The sequence below is a fragment of the Epinephelus moara genome, unplaced genomic scaffold, assembly GCF_006386435.1.
Source record: "Epinephelus moara isolate mb unplaced genomic scaffold, YSFRI_EMoa_1.0 scaffold262, whole genome shotgun sequence".
NCBI classification, from domain to species: domain Eukaryota; kingdom Metazoa; phylum Chordata; class Actinopteri; order Perciformes; family Serranidae; genus Epinephelus; species Epinephelus moara.
This window is the reverse complement of record NW_026080228.1, coordinates 4,978-25,000: the sequence shown is the minus strand read 5'-3', so window position 1 is coordinate 25,000 and position 20,023 is coordinate 4,978. Positions and strand designations below refer to the sequence as shown.

The window sequence follows — 20,023 nt, the reverse complement described above, 5'->3', positions numbered from 1 at the left end:
CAAATATATTTATTTGTTTGAGTGTAATTACAATCTAAACCTTTTATCAAACACTCACAGACTGAAGGAACTAACTGTCTTCAGACTGTGTAACTAAACTTCCACTGAGGCAAAAACAGTTTGTCATTTCTGTCAAACTAACACTAGTCTACAGCAGTGTTTCCTAAAGCTCAATAACATAAATCACACATGTGGTATGCAGCTACTGCAACGGCACATTGAATCCAGTATCTCTGAGCTTCCTGCTCGCTACCCGGGCCAATCCTTATCTGCTGCAAACTCTCCTTTTTTATCTTAAACAGCATTCAAAATCATCACTTACCAATTCCCTTCTTTAGCTGAACAGCCATTCAAGCGTGTGTTGTCTGTCATTGGGGTTGAAAATTGGGGAATGGGCTGGAAATTGGAACCACCGAGGATGCCGTCCTGGAAAAAGAGGAAATCAAAGTTAAATGAGATCATGCATGCCAAGAGAATGTTTAACCAAAGGGCAAAAAGGAAGCTGGAGATAACAGAGAAGAGAAAACCGCTTAATGTTGTGTTTCTGCAGTCTGTTTGGAGTCGTGTATGCTTGTGTGTGTGTGTGTGAGTGTGTGTGTGTGTGTGTGTGTGTGTGTATGTGTGTATTTAGAGGGCAGAGGGGGTGTTACTTGTCAATACACATTTAAACTGTCACTTTATGCATCCGTAAATGTATAAGTGCACATCTATAAATGTACATAATTTTGAGTAAACACATGATTATGTTTATGTATTTGATGATTTATGAGATCAAGAATCCAAGTGTGTGTGAGTGAGTGTGTATGGATCTGAGAGTGTGTTTTTATAGCCACACAGGAATGTGAACATATAGTGTAGGGCCCGTGCATGTGCATGTGCATGTGCATGTGCAGGTGTGTCGACAGGCCTTGCGAAAGTTCATCCCATAATGTGGTGTCTTAAAGATGTTTGAAGTGGTGCACCACAAACAATTAATCTTGAGCCTGTGATTGCACGGAGCCCCAGTGATGCAGATGTCCTATGACAAGTTCACTTCAAAAGACTGAAATCCTGCCCCACCCAGAGCGCCTATGGTTAGATGATAGACAGGCAGATGCTTTGTTTTAACATGAGAGGACATCGGAGCACAGACAGGGATCGGGGGGGGAATGTCTGAGTGCAATATTTTAATATTCACCTTCTGAAAACACAAGCAGGAATAAACAGGACTGTGTGAAGAGGAAACACTTGTGTGCATGTATGCAGCTGTCGTCAAAAGATAACAAAGGAAGCAATGGAAGCGGTTCAGTAAAATCACTCATTATCTGATGCTTGATTAAAATCATGTTTATCACGAGAACTGTGCATAATCCTTTATCTTAAACTGGCCTCTCAGCTGACATCTAATCTCTGCATTTGTTTGCGCGCCTCCCTCACTGATGGAATCAGGGATCACCGTGCGAGTCGTCCATGACAGACAGGCTGGAATGGAGCATGTCTGGATTATGTTTATTCAATTTAACTGAGCATTTATCCTCCCAGGTATTGTTGCCAGTGTGTGCTCTGTGTGTAAGCTAGGGAAGCGGAGTGATCATGAGGGAAGGAGGGAGGTAGAGAGGGATGACAGGAGCAAAGTTTCCAGTTCATGAGCTGAGGTGAGAGTGCACTGGGAGGGAAACATGCAGCCAGCCTGCACATGTCAAGGTCAGAAGACATGTTCTTCCAAGGAATGAAGGGAGATGTAGAGACAGATAGAGATCTGGTTCTCATGTGCCACGGTGTGCCTCTGATATGAGTCACAACAAAGGAAGATTTGAGTCAGAAAACCACCGACCGATCAATTAAAGCATTTTAACACCACATAAATAAAGTATAACCAAAGTTTTGCTTCACATAAAAACTGCTTCTGCTGATATTGTACCTCAACTTTCACTTCATGTGACAATGCTTTCTCAACACACTCTTGCAAAGACATTTTAAAAAACTCAGATAACCCACCTAGTTTTTTTTTGTTTTGGTTTTTTAAAAAAAAGAAAGGTTTTAAAAAAACATGAAGTTGTCAATTTTACACAGGGTGATGTCATGTGAACAGAATACCTGTGGGTGTGTGCCATCTTTTCACTGAATCATTTGGCGCTGCGCTTTATTTCTTAATTCTCATTGCCATGAAACACTTCAGAAAGAATATCAACCCAGAAGCTATATTTTCTGCAAGCAAAAACTAGTTCAAAGACATTTTTTCCCCTCACTCCCCCCCAATCCTCAACTTACTGTCCTGGCATCTAGTCAATTTCCAATTTGCAATGACTTTTACAAGATTTTTTACTGACTTTGTAGCAACACTGAAGCCCCCCAGGCCAGTGGGTCATATAATTATTATGTGGAGGAAATGATAAGCGTGTTTTAAAAGTGAAAATTAGGTTTAATTGTGGCGTACGGTGGCAATGTGAGCATGAAATCACAAAAGTCAAACTTATGAGACTTTTGCATTATTTAAACAATTTGGGCCGGCTAATTTATGTTGGGTATGATTTTCAAGGACTCATGTTGTTTCAATATTGCGGGGTGGCTGAGGTTTATAGTGGACATATTTTAGAATATGACTGGCTTAATTTCTAGATCATTTTATTTTTATTTTTTTCTTAGGTGCATTCATAAAATCTGTATCTGTTTAAGTTATTACACGTGTCAATTGTGTAATTCAGGCATTATTTCTAGTGATAACATACATTTGTGAGGGTCTTTTCCTTCCTGAACCAAGCTGGCACACAGAAACCTTACGTACTTAATGCATCACTGACACATAAAGATAAGCTCAGAATTGCATTTGCCCCTGACAAAAGCTCCAGGTTTCACCTCACACCCTATAGTCCTTGACTTTTACATCAGCACCAATAAGAGAACCCGGGCAAAGACAGGAAATAAAAACCAACGTGCGATTCGTCCTTGGAGTAACCAAAACAACTGCAAGTCCAATTTCCTCCTTTGTCACTTTTTGTAGCTTTACACTCAACCGAAGAGCGAGCTGAGAAAAGAACGTGTTGTCGGCCCCGACAAAAACACTGGCAGCTCTCCTGCCCGTGTGTGAAGCTGACATCCAGTTTCCTGAGTGAAGTCATTTCCTTGGTAGACGTCTTGCACAAACACAAGACTAATATCCAAGTTGGGGGGGGGGGGGGGGTTTAAGTCAGGGGCGCTTGTCTTGAAGAAAAAGGGCTGACGGCAAACATTCACCTTTTAAATTTAATTTCACCCTTTCATCGTGGAGCACAGATAAGAGATTCAGTAGCCACGGTTAACTGGGAAAATATTATGATAAATGAACTTTTATTAGTATTTTTCCCCATTATTCATGACAATAACAATACAATGTCCTCTGATGGTAATGGTGCATGCGTGTGGATGCATCACTGGTGCAGGCAAGGGTACTTATTATGGAAACAGTGCTGTGATGAATGTGTTAGAGCAACTCAAACTTAATCTAAACTGCATTACATGTTGTTTTGAATATACCTCCCTGATATGCCTATCTTTAATGTACTATCAAGTGCAGGGAGCAGAATTGCTTTAGTCTCAAAATTCAGAGCGGCGGAGGGAGAGAGAGAGGCTTTAAAATACTGTCTGTGAGAAATGCAAAATTTATGAATACCCCCCTCACATCTCAGCTTGATTTATGTGAAATAATAATACACTATTTAATGCTTAAACATAGCTAGGAGCGATCCCTGGCTATCAAGATGTACAATGGAGTAATGGGGCTGGAAGACAAATCACCTTGTGGACTTGTGATGCTTATTTAAAGGTGCTCAGGCAGATATATTAAACTATATGTAATTGTACACTAACTCTGTGCTGTAGGCAGAGGCGGCAAACACAGGAGGAGGCCAGTCATGATGCAGATGGAGTGGTGTAATCAATTTGACTCAAGCATCAGCATCCACGGCAGAGTGGAGGGAGAGGGAGGGAGGGGGACGAGGGAAGACTCTTCGATCTGCTATCTTGTCATCTTACTCGGGCTCTAGCCTTCATTCACACATCCTATACATCCATCTATACTTTTACACAAGTGGCAAAAACTCGAGCTGTGAAAAAGTTTAAAAAGACATTAAAAAGATAGAAAAATGATTTTCTGCACGAACTTTGAGGGAATAAAAATACCACATGTATCTTGATTTTCAGGCTCAAGAGCTACAGTAGGTTGTGTGTGCCTATTGTAAGTTTTGGCACAAGGTGTGTCGGCTTAAAAGAAGAGGACCAGGTTCAAACAGAGCCAGTGGTCACACGGATTGTGATTTATGATTCACTGATTGCCTCATTTAATTAAAGTAAATGGCAAAGCCGAAGCAAGGCCAAATTGTCCTGATCTGATGAATTGGCCTCCGTTTTACCACCAAAAGCAGGTAGGGTAAATAAACAGGGTAATTACAATGGTAAATGAAGCCTCTGTGAGCGAGCCCTGTGGGCTGTGGGCGGCTCACCCAGGATGTACTGAAGAAGTGAACAACAGGCGTTCCCGTAACTTTCTTTTATCATCTTCCCTCTGTCTCTACAGCGGGGCCATGCCAAGAAAAACATACTCGCATTCACACAGACACCTACGAGGTGCACATACTCTCACTCACGTATTCAGTGACACACAAACCACAGCTCTCCTCCCACCCCCATCCCGGTGCGTTCATGTACAATTATAGCTACGGTGATCCACAGGTGTTGAATTCTTCTGGCAAGCCATAAAACATGATATGCATGATTTGTGCAGTCAGCCAGGTCTGTAATTTCATTCTCCTTTTCTTTCATTTTCCCTTCCTGGGCCACACGATCCATTTTCCTGCTTTATGAGAGTGCAGACACCCAGAGAGACTTTCAGGATGATTACATGCCCCGTGCCATGGGGGGTCTGAGGAGCCAACACGCCAGCCTAAGAGCCGTGTCAAACCTGGGTGAAAACATCTATTTGAATAAAGGTTTTGAATATTTGAACTGCTCGAGGTGCGCGTCATTTATCCTCCCAGACATTCGCAGATCCTCAAGTGAAACTATCAACTTCTAATAGATATGTTTTTTGATCCACTCAAGTATCAGAAATATGAGCGTGCACACGAGCAGCACTGATTTAAGATCAGGACGCATGCCCTCGTGGTCCTGGGAGTGTCTGGTGGAATAAATCAAGCATACCTCACATGGCTCATGTATTTAAGGCGATATTCATATACACACAGTCGGGCCTGATGTCACAGCACGTGGGTTGGTCTGCTGGCAGAGGACTGCGATGTCCTCCAGGGTAAACTAAACAAACTCTGTCTGCCACTTTTGCAGTTTTGCCTAAACGTGATCAGGGTGAGAGGTAGGTCTTCCTCTGTGGAGCACATACACACACACATACACACTTTCTGGGTTATATTTTCACATGCACACCTACAGTATAAACGCCACAGGAGGAAAACTAAAAATTGAGTTTGTACATATTAAAACTGAGTCATTATTATAATCTGATCCAAGAGTCACATAAGCGTATTTCTGATATTACTCCCAGATTTACCATGGCTCGCCATTATCATAAATATAACGTTAATATCTATGTAAATAACTGCCTCTCATGGATTTAAGATGAGGCTATGTTAGTGATTGGGTGCATAAGGATAAATGCATGTGAGAAGCTAAATGGGCCACAGAGCAGAATTTTGCATATTGCACAATTTGGTTGTTTTCTCAAAGCTGTCAACAGAGAGAGCTCCTCCAGCTCCAATCCATAAGTAAATAATATTCAGACATAAAACCGTAGCATTAATCCTGGTGTGTGATTGACATTTCATATCTGTGACAATACTCCAAATAATTAAAAACAGAAATCTTGAAAGGTAATAGCTTCTCAAATCCATTAAGTAGTTAAAGGTTATGAGAAAAAACAGGATTATTGCTCACAGCAAAACTCCTAATTAAATGAGACTACGTAATTTGTTTCTCAATCCCTTTCTCTGCATAAGCACAGCGCAGGTTAAATGAATGGGCAATGAAATATGTGTGTCATTTACCGTCACTCTGAGGAGACAACAAACAATCTTTCCTTCCCCCCACATATACACACACACACACACACATTTCTGTCTATATGTATTAGTGAAAAAGCGAGTATGGCAGATTGGATAAGCAGACACACGATTCCTGGTAAATTGTTTGTTTAATTACTTTTTCTTTCCTTTTCTTGTGAGCACACTTGCAAAGAGAGATGCTTCCCCCTCCTGGCTGCTCATAAGAAAACCAAAGACTCCCCAGTCTCCTGTTCCTGCCCTCAGTGCCACCTATTCACTCTGCTGTTACTGCTTGTGACCTGTGTGTGGACACACTTGTTAAGCACGTCTGTGTGAGTGTGTGTGAATGCAAGGATCCCTATTTGCAAACACATTAGCAGCACTAGACTGGCTTTAAGTTCACTCTAAAGTTTGTGTTTGATGCTTTTGTGACTCCTCATTCTACTTCTGGATTAAGAGACAATACATTAATGTATTCATAAACATTTAAAAGGGGTTATTAATAGAGCTTGGGCTCTGCGCTGCTTCATAATTTATATATGTAAGATATGGCTGAAAGAGCACAAGGGGGATGACTCCAATTAAAAAGTGGAAATTTATGGCAAGAGCTGCAGTGATTTGGGGCGCTGGTGGACCTTAGACGCATGTGTTTCCTGTCTGATTCTTAATTGGCAGCTGTTAATAATGGCAAAAATATGAAATACAAAGCTTTGTATCCAGCACGCAATAATGTCTACAAAGGAGATGCAGTTCCTAAAGTGTAGCTAATGTATGTAGGCCTAGAATATAATGTCTCTGTGTATAGTTAAGGTGCTGTTAAATGGCATTATCATTTACAGCTTAGTGGGGGAACTCACTTTTGTGACGGGGGGAACATAAAAGTTTGACTTTCATGCAAACTCGAACTCAAAAACACTTGTAACTATGGTGTCATTAAAAACTATATTCAGCTCTATTTTCAGGATTAGTTGATTAATCATTTGGCCTATATAATGTCAGAAAAAAGTAAAACACATTTCAACTTCCTGAAGCCAAAGTTGACATATTCCTACAACTTGTTTTGTCCGACCAACAGCACAAAACTCAAAGTTGATCAGTTTACCATCGTAGAAAACTAAGATAATTTACATTTATTTTGATATTTTTGCTTAAAAATGATCTAAATGGCTATTCCACAATCAACACTAACACCTTTTTGTCAGCTGACTAATCACCTGAGCTCTAAGAAAACCATAAAGAACTGAGGTTTATTTAATTTACTTTCAATTCAGCAAATACAGGAAATTGATTTCTCACAAAAAATGTTCTTATAAAGCTGCTCGCGTTGTAACTGCAGTCCGAGTTCCTGTTTTGAATTTAATGGACTGTTGACTGAATGTAAATTGACCCTCAACCCTGATACGCAGCCCTCCTCTGATGGTAAAGGCATATTAAATGGCGAATCTAAGAGGTCCGACCCACCCTGCACCTCTTGCCCTCTGATGACAGAGAACATATGATCTGAATTTCAAACGGCCACATCCACCGTGAGCCGGTCTGTGTCTGCTCTCTGGTCACTAGCAGAGAGGATAGAGGATGGAGGGGGAAAATGAGGAGGGGTGGTGGAGGTGGTGGTGGAGGAGGTGGAGGGGAGGGCGTGAGACGAGGGGGGAAAGAAAAATGTAAGAGCAGCAAGCCTAGCAGATCAAAGAAAATAACATGGGAGAGGATATGAGTGCTTTGAGAAGTAATATAGCCGAGATAGCATCTGTTTTCCGTAGCATGCAGGAGGCTTGAGACAAGCCCTGGAAAAAGACAACGCAGAGCGAGTGCACTTTAGCCGAGGATAAGACCAAACACAAATGGGTTATTAAGAAGCCCTCGATGTAATATCTGGCTGACATTAAAGTGTCTCTTTTTGAAATGATCCACTGCTGGGGATAGGGGGCTTTTTTGATACTGATGTTGAATAAATAATATGAAGGATCATTATGAGGGAGTGGTGTTTATATTAAAAAAGAAGAAAACACTGTAATGTTATCACCGGGGCCGTGCTGGACAGTCTACCCAAGAAGTCTTGTTCTATAACCAAAAGCTCCAAAACAAACATCTTAGACACCTGTTAATGATTAGAAGCCGAAATGCTGGTAGTTCCTGAGTCTCATCTGTACATTAACCAGAATTTAAATGGGTTTTACGAAGAGGGAGAGGAGGTGATGGCTAAAATCTTTTTATTATTTGCTTTATCAGGTGTTCTGCTGGCCTAAACTTAAACCTAAAAATCTACATCATCCATTTTATTTTCCTAAAGCAGATATTGTGCTTTAAGGATGACTGATGTAAATTCACCCAATGTTAAAATCTGAGACACAAACTCTGTGCAGGACACTCACCCAGTTGTCTATTTTCATTTCTATGGTCCATATAGTATATCAAAACCATTCATAGGTCGCGCTCCCATATGAGCCTCCTGAAGATTGAATAATGTCCTTCCTGATCCGCGCTGCAAGAGGCCATATTGGATCCAGATTTCACTGGTTCAAAAGTCATTTCATTCCCCTTCATTTCTCCCCCTCTCTCTCTCTCTCCCTCTCTCTGCTTTATTTCTCTCTGTCTCTCTCAAGCCTTCCCTCTGCCTGCTTTATTTATTGCAGGTCCAGTGGTGTGGTACAAAGCCATTACCCGCGCATATGTACCTTTTTGAATAATCAATAAATAATTATTTTATTATTTAATAGGATCGTATGGGAAAAGGAAATGGGTTTTATTACATAAATCCATCAGGCGTGATGAATGGCCACACTTGTAAAGTTGGACGGGGGAAAAGGGGAAAGTGGTTCGGACGGGCCTGCGCCTGCGCTCAACTGCAGCGCCTCGCTGAGCACTTTCTCTATGCGAGGTTGTAAATATGACATTTTTGTCTCTTTGGGACTGTCAATTGGAGTGCAAGGGGAATGGGGGGAAGGGGATTGTAAATTCAGAGAGATTAATTAACCTTTTACATTTGCGATTCAGCCCTGCATCTTTTTCTGTATATTGTGACCCCTATGAGCAGAGGGGTGAGAGACCTGGCCGCACACGGCCCAGGGAGTGCAGACGTCTCATTCCAAATGAGTTATTAACAGAATTTTTTGAATAGATGGAAAAATTGTAGCCTGGCCATTTAGTGTCATAAAGGCCGGGTTGGCGAGGCGGCAGGGGCCTCCCAGGGACAGGAGGCAATACCATTACAATCAAATCTGAGATGGAAGAGGGATTGAGCTGTCCATTCTGAATTTTTATATTGTCAGAGGGCCGGGGAGGAAATAATGCCATCCTGGAGTGTATTAACCTCTGGCTGGGGAGAGAGGACAGGAGGAGAGAGAGGGGGAGAGAGAGAGAGAAACAGGCGGGCAGACAGAGGGATTTGAGATTGGACAGCAGGGAGAAAGGAAGGCTAGGAGAGGGAGGAGAGGAATGAAGGGGCGAAAGAGAGTTTCATGCCTTATGCTGGGGAAGCCAAAGAGGGAGAGACAGGGATATGAGATGGCCGAGAGACAGAGCCAGAACAGAAGAGCGGAGAGTAGGGAATAATGCAATAAGGATTTAGAGAGAAAGTAGGGGCAGGACTGCGAGGGCAAAGAGGAGGAGGAGGAGAAATGATGGGAAAGACAGGGAGAAGAGGGAAGTCTGGAAGGAATGGAGGAATGACATGGAGCGAGGAGATGAAGGAGGGAAGGTGGAGGCTGGAGGAGAAGTTGGAGGGAATGGTGGCGTGTGAACAGTAGAAGATCATTATGATCTATAGAGCTGCTCTGAGTATATCAAACCACAAGATGATACATCAACACAATAGTAATAATATCATATTGTTGTTCAATGCAACTACTCTACAAATGTTTTATTTCATTATTTAGAGGTGAATATAGCTGTGGCTTAACAAGAAGACATTTTAAGTGATGCAAATAGTATCCCGATAGTTTACTGAGTAGGACGCAGCAATACCACATTGTAAATATACTCTATTACAAGTCAAAGTCCTGCATTTAAAAGAGGGTAGAAGTAAAGACATGTTAGCAGCAAATATACTTAGAGTATCAAGTGTAAACACACTCATTTTGCAGCAGAATGGCCACTGTCAGTTATATATAATCAAATTTTATATATGGTTTAGTTTGGTCATTTTCAAACTTACAGCTCAAATGCACATGGTCAGTGTTACTGATGACTTACTGAACATGTGAGCAGCATATCATTGTTGTGGCTGGTCCAGAGGGAGCTATAATTTCATACAACATATAATTTGGTGGTTTTGTTGACATAAATGTGCTCTCCATATTAACAATGATATCATTTTGTGTTGCTACACAGGCATACCTGATGAGTTAGGTACCATATGATGGACAGTTATAACAGCCAATGACATGTGTGTGTATGTCAATAGAGTTTCACTTCCTGCAGAAGCTGCAGTCGAGCAGCAGAATTGATGCCCCACTGTTTTTAGCCCTCTGTAATTATTTTCAATCTAGGACTGGGTACGAATATCAGAATCACTGTACAGTTCACCTCTACTAACAGGTTTAATGTAGCAAGGATTTTTTTTTTGTCAGATCTTAATGTTCATATTGCAAGTTTCCAAAACAAGTAGGTAAATAAAAAGTACATCTCCATCTTTAATTTAGTAGAATATGAATATAAAGAAACATTATACTTAAGTAGGCCTACACACAAGCTCTGGAAAGTCTAAGTTCACATCATTTATTTGACCATCAATTAAATGCTTTTAATTGTATTATTAAATATTGAATGGATCATTAAACTGGGGGAAATAGGATATGATCCATCAATTGACATTTTCCTTCCTGCAAATCTTTGCAGAAAAGAAAAACAAGCCTAAAGTAGCTTATCAGAGGAGGGAACTATGTTACTACACCGGACAAGCCAGCAAAACCTGCATGTGTAGGTGCACGGAGGTGGTCAGCAAACTCACCTTTAACTCAAGATGGATTCTTCCACACAGGTAAGACACGTCGTCTGTGCTGTCCTTGTACCTACTCTAACTGTAACCACTGTTCATGTCGTAGTCTAATATCATTTTACATTCTTAGGACTGACTTAAAGTGAATTTAGGTGATGCCGAAGTTTTTAGCCGTTGATGCGCATTGATTCACGCGCCCCACTGTGGTTACGTTGACCAATAGCAACACAGTTCAGAGGTCGCAGCGGAGCGGAAGTTGTTGGCTGCTTTTGCCACTGCAGTAAGTGCAGGCAGCTTTTAGCACAGGCTAACACGCCTCTCACCGTGTTTGGGCTGTTTGTCATAGGAAAGGAAAAATGTGAAGACGCTCAAAATGTGCGAAAGAAGAAGCCGGCACGTCGACGGATATGGTTTTCACCGGCGCCGCCTCTGAAGAAGAGGATAAGCTAACGTAGAGAAACCCGGAAGTGTTGTTGAAGGTAATGAGCTTGTTACTGTAGCTTGTGTGTTTGGCTGAGAAAGACAAGTCAGGGGTGGAATAAGTTGATAATAGAAAGCAGCCCATGAAATGGCATCGATTGTAAAGGATATCACTTATCTTTAGATGTTTAATCTGCTGTAGCTAATCCAACGTTAGCTTCTGTTTTTCTCGTTAGCCACCGGCTGCTTCATGTAGCCTAGCTAACGCATACTTTTCCTAAACACATCCTACATGTAATACATGTAAGTTACTGTAAATCTGCAGTTTGGTGGATGTCAAGATAAATGTGATGCAGCAGTTTAAGGTCTTGGGCTACTGAGAGAATAGATAAGTCATATAACAGTTATATTCTAGTATGTAAACCAACATAAAATCTTATAAATGCTATATATTTCTTGACAAAGTCTGTTGAGGGATGCATGTTGTATTTCTTCATAACTGTTATGATGCATCAGCAGTCTGAGCATTAATGCAAGTGCTCAAAATGTCTGTAAATGCTTCTCCAAAATGTTTTGCCAATGTGTCAAGTGTCACAGAGACTGATAGCATCAACAACAACATTCACATAATACAAGGAGTGGCTTCACCTGATCATGTATCTTTGGCGTGATGCCCTTGGTGCAACAAGTTGTGCAGGTGTTAATGCAACACTGTCACTATGGGTGTTAGATTACATGGTGGTGGATGGTCACTATCTTAGCAGAGCTCTGTCTGTTTTCCTCTGTGCCTTCCACAGCTGTCCAGGATGTGCTTGATCATTTACAAGGGTTAAATTATGTTCTATGGGGTTATTGCCTAAATCTCTCTATGTTCCCTCAGCTCCCAGCAGCCACAGACACAATGAGTGCCAAATACGGTCTGGTGAGCTACAACAGCTCACGGAAGCACATTTCAATCTCCATCCCGTCATCCACGGAGGTGATGTCACCCCACATAAAGTCTGTGGAGGAGCTGAGGGTCCTGGGGATCAACCTGAGCAGCTTCAGTTCCCCCACGCAGTTCTTGATCTGTGTGGCTGGAGTCTTCCTCTTTTACCTCATCTATGGATACTTGCAGGTAACACAGGACACCATCTGAGAGATGCACTTACAAACATGGTTGTTAGGGTGTAAGGATAGTGCTGCTGTGAAGGCTCTGTGTCTATTTGCATGTACATATACAAAACACAGGCAAATGTATTCTCTCCAGAGTTTGTCTACATGTATTGTTGTTTTAGATGTAGCTGTGTTGCTGTTTATACAATTGGATACAGCGCTGGTGCACATGGCATATAAGACAACCCATGTAACATGTAATTTAATTTTGCATTTCACAAGATGGTCCTATCATTACCTGCTTTGTGATTCTTCCCTCGTCCCTCCACATAGGAGTTGATATTTTCTGTAGAAGGATTCAAGCCTTTTGGTTGGTATCTCACTCTGGTCCAGTTTGGTTTCTACTCCATGTTTGGTCTCGTGGAGCTTCAGCTCACACAGGACAAACGCAGAAGGTAAATAACTCTTCTCTTATTTATTCAGCTCAACCACTGTCATTTGTAACAGTTTATTTTTTGTGAGCTATGATTGACATTTAAAGACAGCATTCCTTTAACATGTAGACCCCATCTTTAGGTGAAGTTTTTGGAAGAACTAGTGATGATCTATTTTTGTTAAACCTTCTAAAGTCAGGTCAACATGAAAATCTATTTCTTATCTACATTATGTTTTCCTTTCTTCCAGGATACCAGGGAAGACCTATATGATCATAGCATTTTTAACAGTGGGCACTATGGGCCTGTCCAATACCTCTCTGGGCTACTTGAACTACCCCACACAGGTCATCTTCAAGTGCTGTAAACTCATCCCAGTCATGATTGGAGGAGTGTTTATACAAGGTAAGCTGATTCTACTGCGCATTTATTGATACACAGACCTTACAGATACAGCTACGTATTTACGGATATTGGTGACTTTTTTTTTTTTTTTTTGCTATTATTTGATCTGCCCTTAGCACCACATTTCTAGCGTCTGATGTCGTCTGTTGTAGTTGTTGTTAAAACAAGGCTTGTTGATCCAAGCGTTAACACTGAGTTGGCTTTGTGGAATAGCTAAAATCTGTTTGGATTTACTAAAGTCAGGATTTTCAAGTCCAGCTTTTGTGCTCTCTGGATTACTACCACACCTGCATTTTGATTTGTGATCAGTTGACAGACATGCCTGTTTAGAATTTTTCATGGTTAACACAAACTCTGAACTTATAAATGTCAGTTAATCCCAAATTATGTCCAACGTTTCTCGTAGAATGAAAAAACTCTAAAGTAAACTACATGAATTGTATTTTATTCAGAAGATAAAGGAATTTCTGAAAACAGAGGTTGCATCATTACTTAAAGGGGAACGCCACCTAAATTAAGACTTCCAATATGTTATTTCTATGGCCATGAGCGACTCTCTCAAAGCCAGAAACCAGAGAAGTAAGTCTCAAACTTGTGATGTCATAGGATATGAAGTCTAAGTCTGGAGCTGCTCCATAGACAGTGAATGGGAGCCTGATTTTATGGACCCACAGTTTGTTTGTTTTCTTTTTATATCCAAATGAGCTTTATTCTGTTGTAGTGTTCTCAGTCCTGAAACAGAAAATGTACCATATACTGAGAACATTCCCCTGGCTGCTTTCATTGTCGTCTAGAACATCTTTCCCAATTCACTGTCTATGGAGCAGCTCCAGACTTTATACCCTGTGACATCACATATTTAGGTTTTAGCACTCTGGCTTTTGGATTTGGGAGAGAGTTGTTCATGTGTACTTATATTTTTGGACTGTCTGAGATGACAGGAATAACGCATATGCATTTCCAGTTCCTCTTTTAAGAAAAAATAATGTTTAAGTTTTCTTTATTGAACTCAAAACGATTTACCCATAATCATCAGTCAGGAGAGGTAGACTTAGGAGAAAGTATGTTTTACACCTCATTTCAGTCATCTCACATGTTTCCTTTGAAGGTATGACCACCTTTCAACACTGGGAACCTCCTTTTTATCTCTATCTGTTGTTTTCGGCTGTCAGAGCCCAGTCGGCTGTACTGGTTCTGTCTGTTCTTTCATCCTCACACCGGCCCACTCAAGGTTCTGTGTCCTCAACGTCAGACAGGTTTTGTGTATTCTTCGCCTTCTTCTTGAGTCTCTCTCTGGATGGATAGATGTGAGGACCAGGGTCCCTCAAGGGGTCGAGTGGAAAACAGAATTTATTCACTTAGAATGCAAAGAGGAAAGAAAGTGGGAGAGAGGGATGGATGAGGGGAGGGGTGTGGGGTTGAATCTGATGTGAGGCCCTTCAAAGGCGAGTCTGGGAATCAAAGCCGACCACGGTCGACCTGATGCCTGCGTCCCCTTGTCAACCTCAAGGCATCTATCCGTCAGACTGTTTTTGGAAGACTCCTTCATCCTGTTGTTTTTTTTCCAAACTTTTGCTTTTTCAAAAAGCTTTTTTTTCCCCCGTGCATTGTTATGTGCAAAACCTCTGAAACTTCGAATCGTCAAGAATTTCCATTGTAAAAACTTTTAGTTACATTTTTTTTACCTGAGTCCAATGTCAACTTCTTTTATTTAAAAAGAGGAGGGTCACCTTTTGAAGGTTTTTTTGCAAGCCATGCTTGAGGGGAAGTGCTCTCCCTGTGCAACATCTCAGTTTGGTCTCTCTGTGTTTGTGATGATGTAAAAGGGTTTTGGAAGTTTTACCAGTTAATCTTTTGTGAGGTTAGACAAAATGTGATTTAGAAGATTAGATTTCTGATTTCTGAATTGCAGATAGATGTTTAAAATGGTTCAATGCTATAGGTAGGTAGGTAGGTAGGTAGGTACTTTATTAATCCCCTTGAGGAGAAATTTCAGCGCCACAGCAGCCAATAGAAACAATACTATGTGTTTGTTTCCCAGGTAAACGCTATAATCTGGCTGATGTGTCTGCTGCTCTCTGCATGAGTCTGGGACTCATCTGGTTTACGCTAGCTGACAGCAAAGTGGCGCCCAACTTCAACGTCACAGGTGATTTCTTTGTCTTTACTAAATCGCTGTACAGCTTCAGCGAAGATACATAATTTGCTCATGAGTTCAAATATCAAATATCTATATGTTCTCAGTTTTGTGTGTTTATGCGTGTGTGTGGCCTGCAGGGGTTCTCCTCATCTCCCTGGCACTGTGTGCAGACGCCGCGATTGGAAACGTGCAGGAGAAAGCCATGAAACTCCACAATGGCTCCAACTCTGAAATGGTGCCCTGTTTTCTCTAACTAATAAAGTGTATATATAATAAAGTAAACTGGACAAAAATATAAATGCAACACATTTTTGTTTTTGCTCCTATTTTTGATGAGTAGAAATAAAGATCAGAGACTTTGTAAGCACTTTTCCAAGATAATCCATCCACCTGACGGGTGTGTCATATCAGGATGCTGATTAAACTGCATCATTACTACACAGCTGTGCCTTGGGATGGTCACAATAAAAATGTACAGTTTTATCACACAACACAATGCCACAGATGTCGCAAAATTTGTCTCCAGTGATGTTTACCAGAACTTGGCAGTACATCCAACTGTCCTCACAACCGCAGCTCACGTGTAACCACACCAGCTCAGGAGCTCTACATCCAACATCTTCACCTGCAAGATCGTCATCATCGAGAACAGCCGCTAGACATCTGATGCAACAGTTGGTTTGCAAGAAGAATTTTTGCACAAACTGTCAGAAACCTTCTCAGGGGCGCTCATCTCAGTGGCTGGTCTCAGACCATCTCGCAGGTAAAGATGTGGATGTCCTGGGCTGGCTCAGTAGACCGGTTGGATGTGCTGTCAAATTCACAGAAACGACATTGGAGACAGCTGAACAGTCAGTTCAGTGGGGAAGATGTACATTTTAGAGTGGCCTTTTGTTTTGACCATCCTAAGACACACCTGTGTAATAATCATGCTGTTTAATCAGCACCTTGATCAGCACCTGTCAGATGAATGAATTATGGATTAGGTTGGTTAAGTGCTCACTAGCATGGATTTAAACAAACCTGTGAACAAAACTGAGCCTTTTGTGTGCATAGGAAGTCTTAGATCTTTATTTCACCTCGTGAAAAATGGAAAAACTCAGTCTTTTCACACAGTATTGAAGGTTAGTGCAGAACATGTAGCTCTGCTTAACAGTGTCATCAAAACCAGACTGCTGTGCCTCGTTTTTTGGCTGCAAGAATTGTGATGATTATTATTTTTCTGTGTGAGATGTCACTGACTGGTCACATGGTGTTGTGTTGACAGGTGCTGTACTCGTACTCCATCGGTTTTATCTACATACTGACAGGCCTGTTCTGTGTGGGTGGACTAGGGCCGGCAGTGGCATTCTGCTCAGAAGTGAGTAAACCCTAAGACAATAGGACTAGACGCTTTAAGATGCGAACATGCTGCCACAGTCAGATCTTCTTTGTAAGATACACAGATTATTTAGTTCTTATATGTTAATAGTCTTATGTTTTGTGCTCCTGTGTCACGTCTTTGATCCTCTCCTCCCTCCAGCATCCTGTGAAGACGTATGGTTATGCATTCTTCTTCTCTCTCACTGGTTATTTTGGCATCTCCTTCGTGCTGGCCTTGATCAAACTCTTTGGTGCCCTGGTTGCAGTGACAGGTCAGAGCAGCAATTTGTTAAATCCTTTCCTCTCTTCTCTCTGTGGTAATCTGACTATTGATTTAAAGTTTAGTTTAGACAGAAAATTGTGTCATAATTCACAGTATATTTTTAAAAACACAATACAAGAGCCTAGAAATGGCTCTTTGAACATGTTATTCATCTGGTGAGCTTTTGTTTCTTGTTTGTAATTAAGTAAAACCACAAATGTTTTTCTTCCTTTGCAGTGACCACCGGGAGAAAGGCCATGACTATCGTACTTTCCTTCATGTTCTTTGCGAAACCTTTCACTTTTCAGTAAGTACGCTCACCTTTTGACTTTGATCAGTTTTCTTCTAGTTTAAAGTAAGTCTACACTGACCTCTCCTTTGACTAATAAAACTTGACTTGGCTCCCCTGCCCCTGGTTTTCATGTCCTCAGTCCATTTTCAGACCTTGACTACTCCGCTGCTCTTTCTCCTTGTCCTTCACTCTTGCTCACCCTCCAACTCCTCTGTGCTGTCAAAAGGGTCTCATTTCTGCTCTACCTCTCCTGCTCTGCTTTTCTGTCGTAACTTTCAACATACACACACACACGCGCGCGCGCGCCACGCTACACACAAGATACAAAAAACTTTTTTGTTTCTTTCGCCAACTTCCATTTTCCCTCCAGCTGGTGTGTGCCCTCCACCGTTGCTTGACTCGCAGTCCCTTTTATGGCTGCAGTTTGCACTTTTAAAACCAAAAGATTTTAATATCAGAATATATACAGTATTATCTGTCTTTCCATGACCTTCTCGTTAGATTCTGCTGTACGTCGTTGTGTATTTCAATATTATTATTAGCAGTAGTAGTATTAGTAGTGTGGCTTCTATTGTTTTCACTGTGTGAGTCTGACTGATTTTGTCACTTAGATAGCGTCACAACGGTGCAAGATGCAGTCACAAAACTTTACAGATGTGTAGTTGAGATCACAATGAAGGTCATATAAGAAGATGGGTGTGGTCCAATCAAGGGGGCCAGAAGTATTAGGGGGCATTATTTAGCATCTGCCCATGTTTGCTCTTCATTCCTGCTGTCCCTTCAAATATATCTAACCTTTCTGTCTCTCCCTCTTTAGGTACATCTGGGGTGGCCTTCTGGTGCTCTTTGGCATCTTCTTGAATGTTTACAGCAAAAACAAAGAGAAAATGAAGCTTCCCTCAATCAAGGACCTCAGGAGCTGGCTGCTGACAGGAAAGAAAGTCCGATTTCTCTCACAAAACGTATAGGAAGCACCAAAAGGCGTAGCCGAAGTCCTGCGCTGGCCGACTGTTCATCCGTTCAGATGTAGAGTTGGCCCACCTGCCTCGGGATATGCTACAGTGCCCGAGCCACGAGCCTCATCACCACCAACTTTGAGCCAAGCATGGGAATACAGGGTTTGACCACCAATCAGCCTGAACAACAGGTGACACACGATTACACTTGGACGGGTGATAGAGTCGCTGTATCCCATCTCTGTCTACCAGCACAACACTGGTGTAGAACTGCCTGAAATTACTCAAACTATCTGCAGCAAACTGAAGGAACTGTAACTGTTTTATACAAGGGGATCAATGCTAGTGGGCTCTTTTTAAAAGCAATGCTTCAGAGCCCCACGGACACATTCCCAACATGGAGGACAACACTGAGGACTTTTCTAAAGGGAAGCCAGCGCCTTAGCTAACCAAATCGCACAGTTTTGCACTGGAAATGACTTGTACACTTAAACCCTTGAGTGGTTGTAAAAAAGAGGAATCAGTGGATGGACCGTACAGAGCGACACGCTAACCTATCATGTCTGAAATGAATGTTTGTCTCTCCATGCTAAAAGATAAAATACATATTGATATAAAGGCATATTTGCCCCTGCATGTGCCAGAAAGACAGAACCAAACTATGTTTTACATAATCATTGTCTTGATGAAAGTGGCTTTTTTCATAGTTTATTGGTAATTTATATCTGACTGTGCCCTAATTCATGAAAGACGTGCGATCATGTGCTGATATTTCGGCGGGAATATGGAGACATTTGCTCTTGTGAACATGAATTTATCAAAAATGTCAACTGCCATAATTTGCTAACCATGAAAGGGTACCACTCTTTTTACATTAAAACAAACTGAGACGTTTCTCTTAAAGTCCGGTGTTTTCAGTGTGTGTGCGAGTGTATGTGTGTGTGTGTGTGTGTGTGTCATCAGCCAACCCTTATTCTCTCCCCTTGCACCGCTTGAGAGAAGAGTTGAAATGTTGCCAAACTGTGTGTATGTGTGTGTGTTTATCCATCCAGTGGCCTTAGGCATGTTTGATTAGGAGTCCTGAAAAAAAAGATAGCACTGCTAGACAGAAAATAAACAGCAGTCTTCACTGTGCCTAGGCTGTCCTATTCATTTGGATCCATCCCGTATCCGTCTGTGTATGAGTGTGTGTGTGTGTTAGCGAGTCGTTCACATGAATGCCAGTCTCCATTCGCTCTAAATGATGATGTGATGAAGCTCACACCTGGTTCTTCAGCGGTGCTCTGCAGTTTCCTCTGTTGGGCCATTCAAGGATATTATGTTGAGATATTTTAGGAGGTGTTTTTTTTTTCTCCTGTTTACTCAATGACACTTGTGTTTCCACCAATAACACATTTACATTATTGTGTAACAGTAGGTGACTGCATAGTTTTTTGTTTTTTTTTGCACCACCGTCAAAAAATCCCTGCTTTATGAATATCGCTATCCAGATAATCATCCCCCAAGAGATCTGTGCTCGTCCAATCTTATTCACGGTTCATCGTACTGTAAATATAACAGTTTAAAAACAACTTTATAATTTTGGTCTTTTAATCTCAAACACACAAACAGTGAAATCCATTGCAACACTGTTTTATATTGAGTCTAAATGTCCAGAGAATATAAGCAAACTCTTGTCCTGACATTAATGAATTGCAAGATGCAGGGTTGCAA

The 20,023-nt window shown here is 41.4% G+C and overlaps 1 protein-coding gene across 1 annotated transcript; it reads left to right on the top strand.

Moving 5' to 3' along the window:
* Window positions 1-11,214: 11,214 nt before the first annotated feature.
* Window positions 11,215-19,191, top strand: slc35b3 (solute carrier family 35 member B3). The gene is made up of 10 exons (XM_050039727.1): window positions 11,215-11,423; window positions 12,245-12,481; window positions 12,793-12,914; window positions 13,144-13,298; window positions 15,340-15,447; window positions 15,576-15,673; window positions 16,706-16,798; window positions 16,961-17,072; window positions 17,300-17,369; window positions 18,172-19,191. Exons 2-10 carry the CDS (start codon window positions 12,266-12,268, stop codon window positions 18,320-18,322), a joined length of 1,125 nt encoding a protein of 374 aa, XP_049895684.1. The 5' UTR covers window positions 11,215-11,423; window positions 12,245-12,265; the 3' UTR covers window positions 18,323-19,191.
* Window positions 19,192-20,023: the final 832 nt, after the last annotated feature.

Excerpts from the sequence above, each read along its gene's own strand:
- slc35b3 (XM_050039727.1), top strand. The coding sequence starts at position 12,266 with ATGAGTGCCAAATACGGTCTGGTGAGCTACAACAGCTCACGGAAGCAC. Across the intron at positions 15,448-15,575 it reads GCCCAACTTCAACGTCACAG|GGGTTCTCCTCATCTCCCTG; the intron begins GTGATTTCTTTG and ends TGTGGCCTGCAG. Across the intron at positions 15,674-16,705 it reads ATGGCTCCAACTCTGAAATG|GTGCTGTACTCGTACTCCAT; the intron begins GTGCCCTGTTTT and ends TTGTGTTGACAG.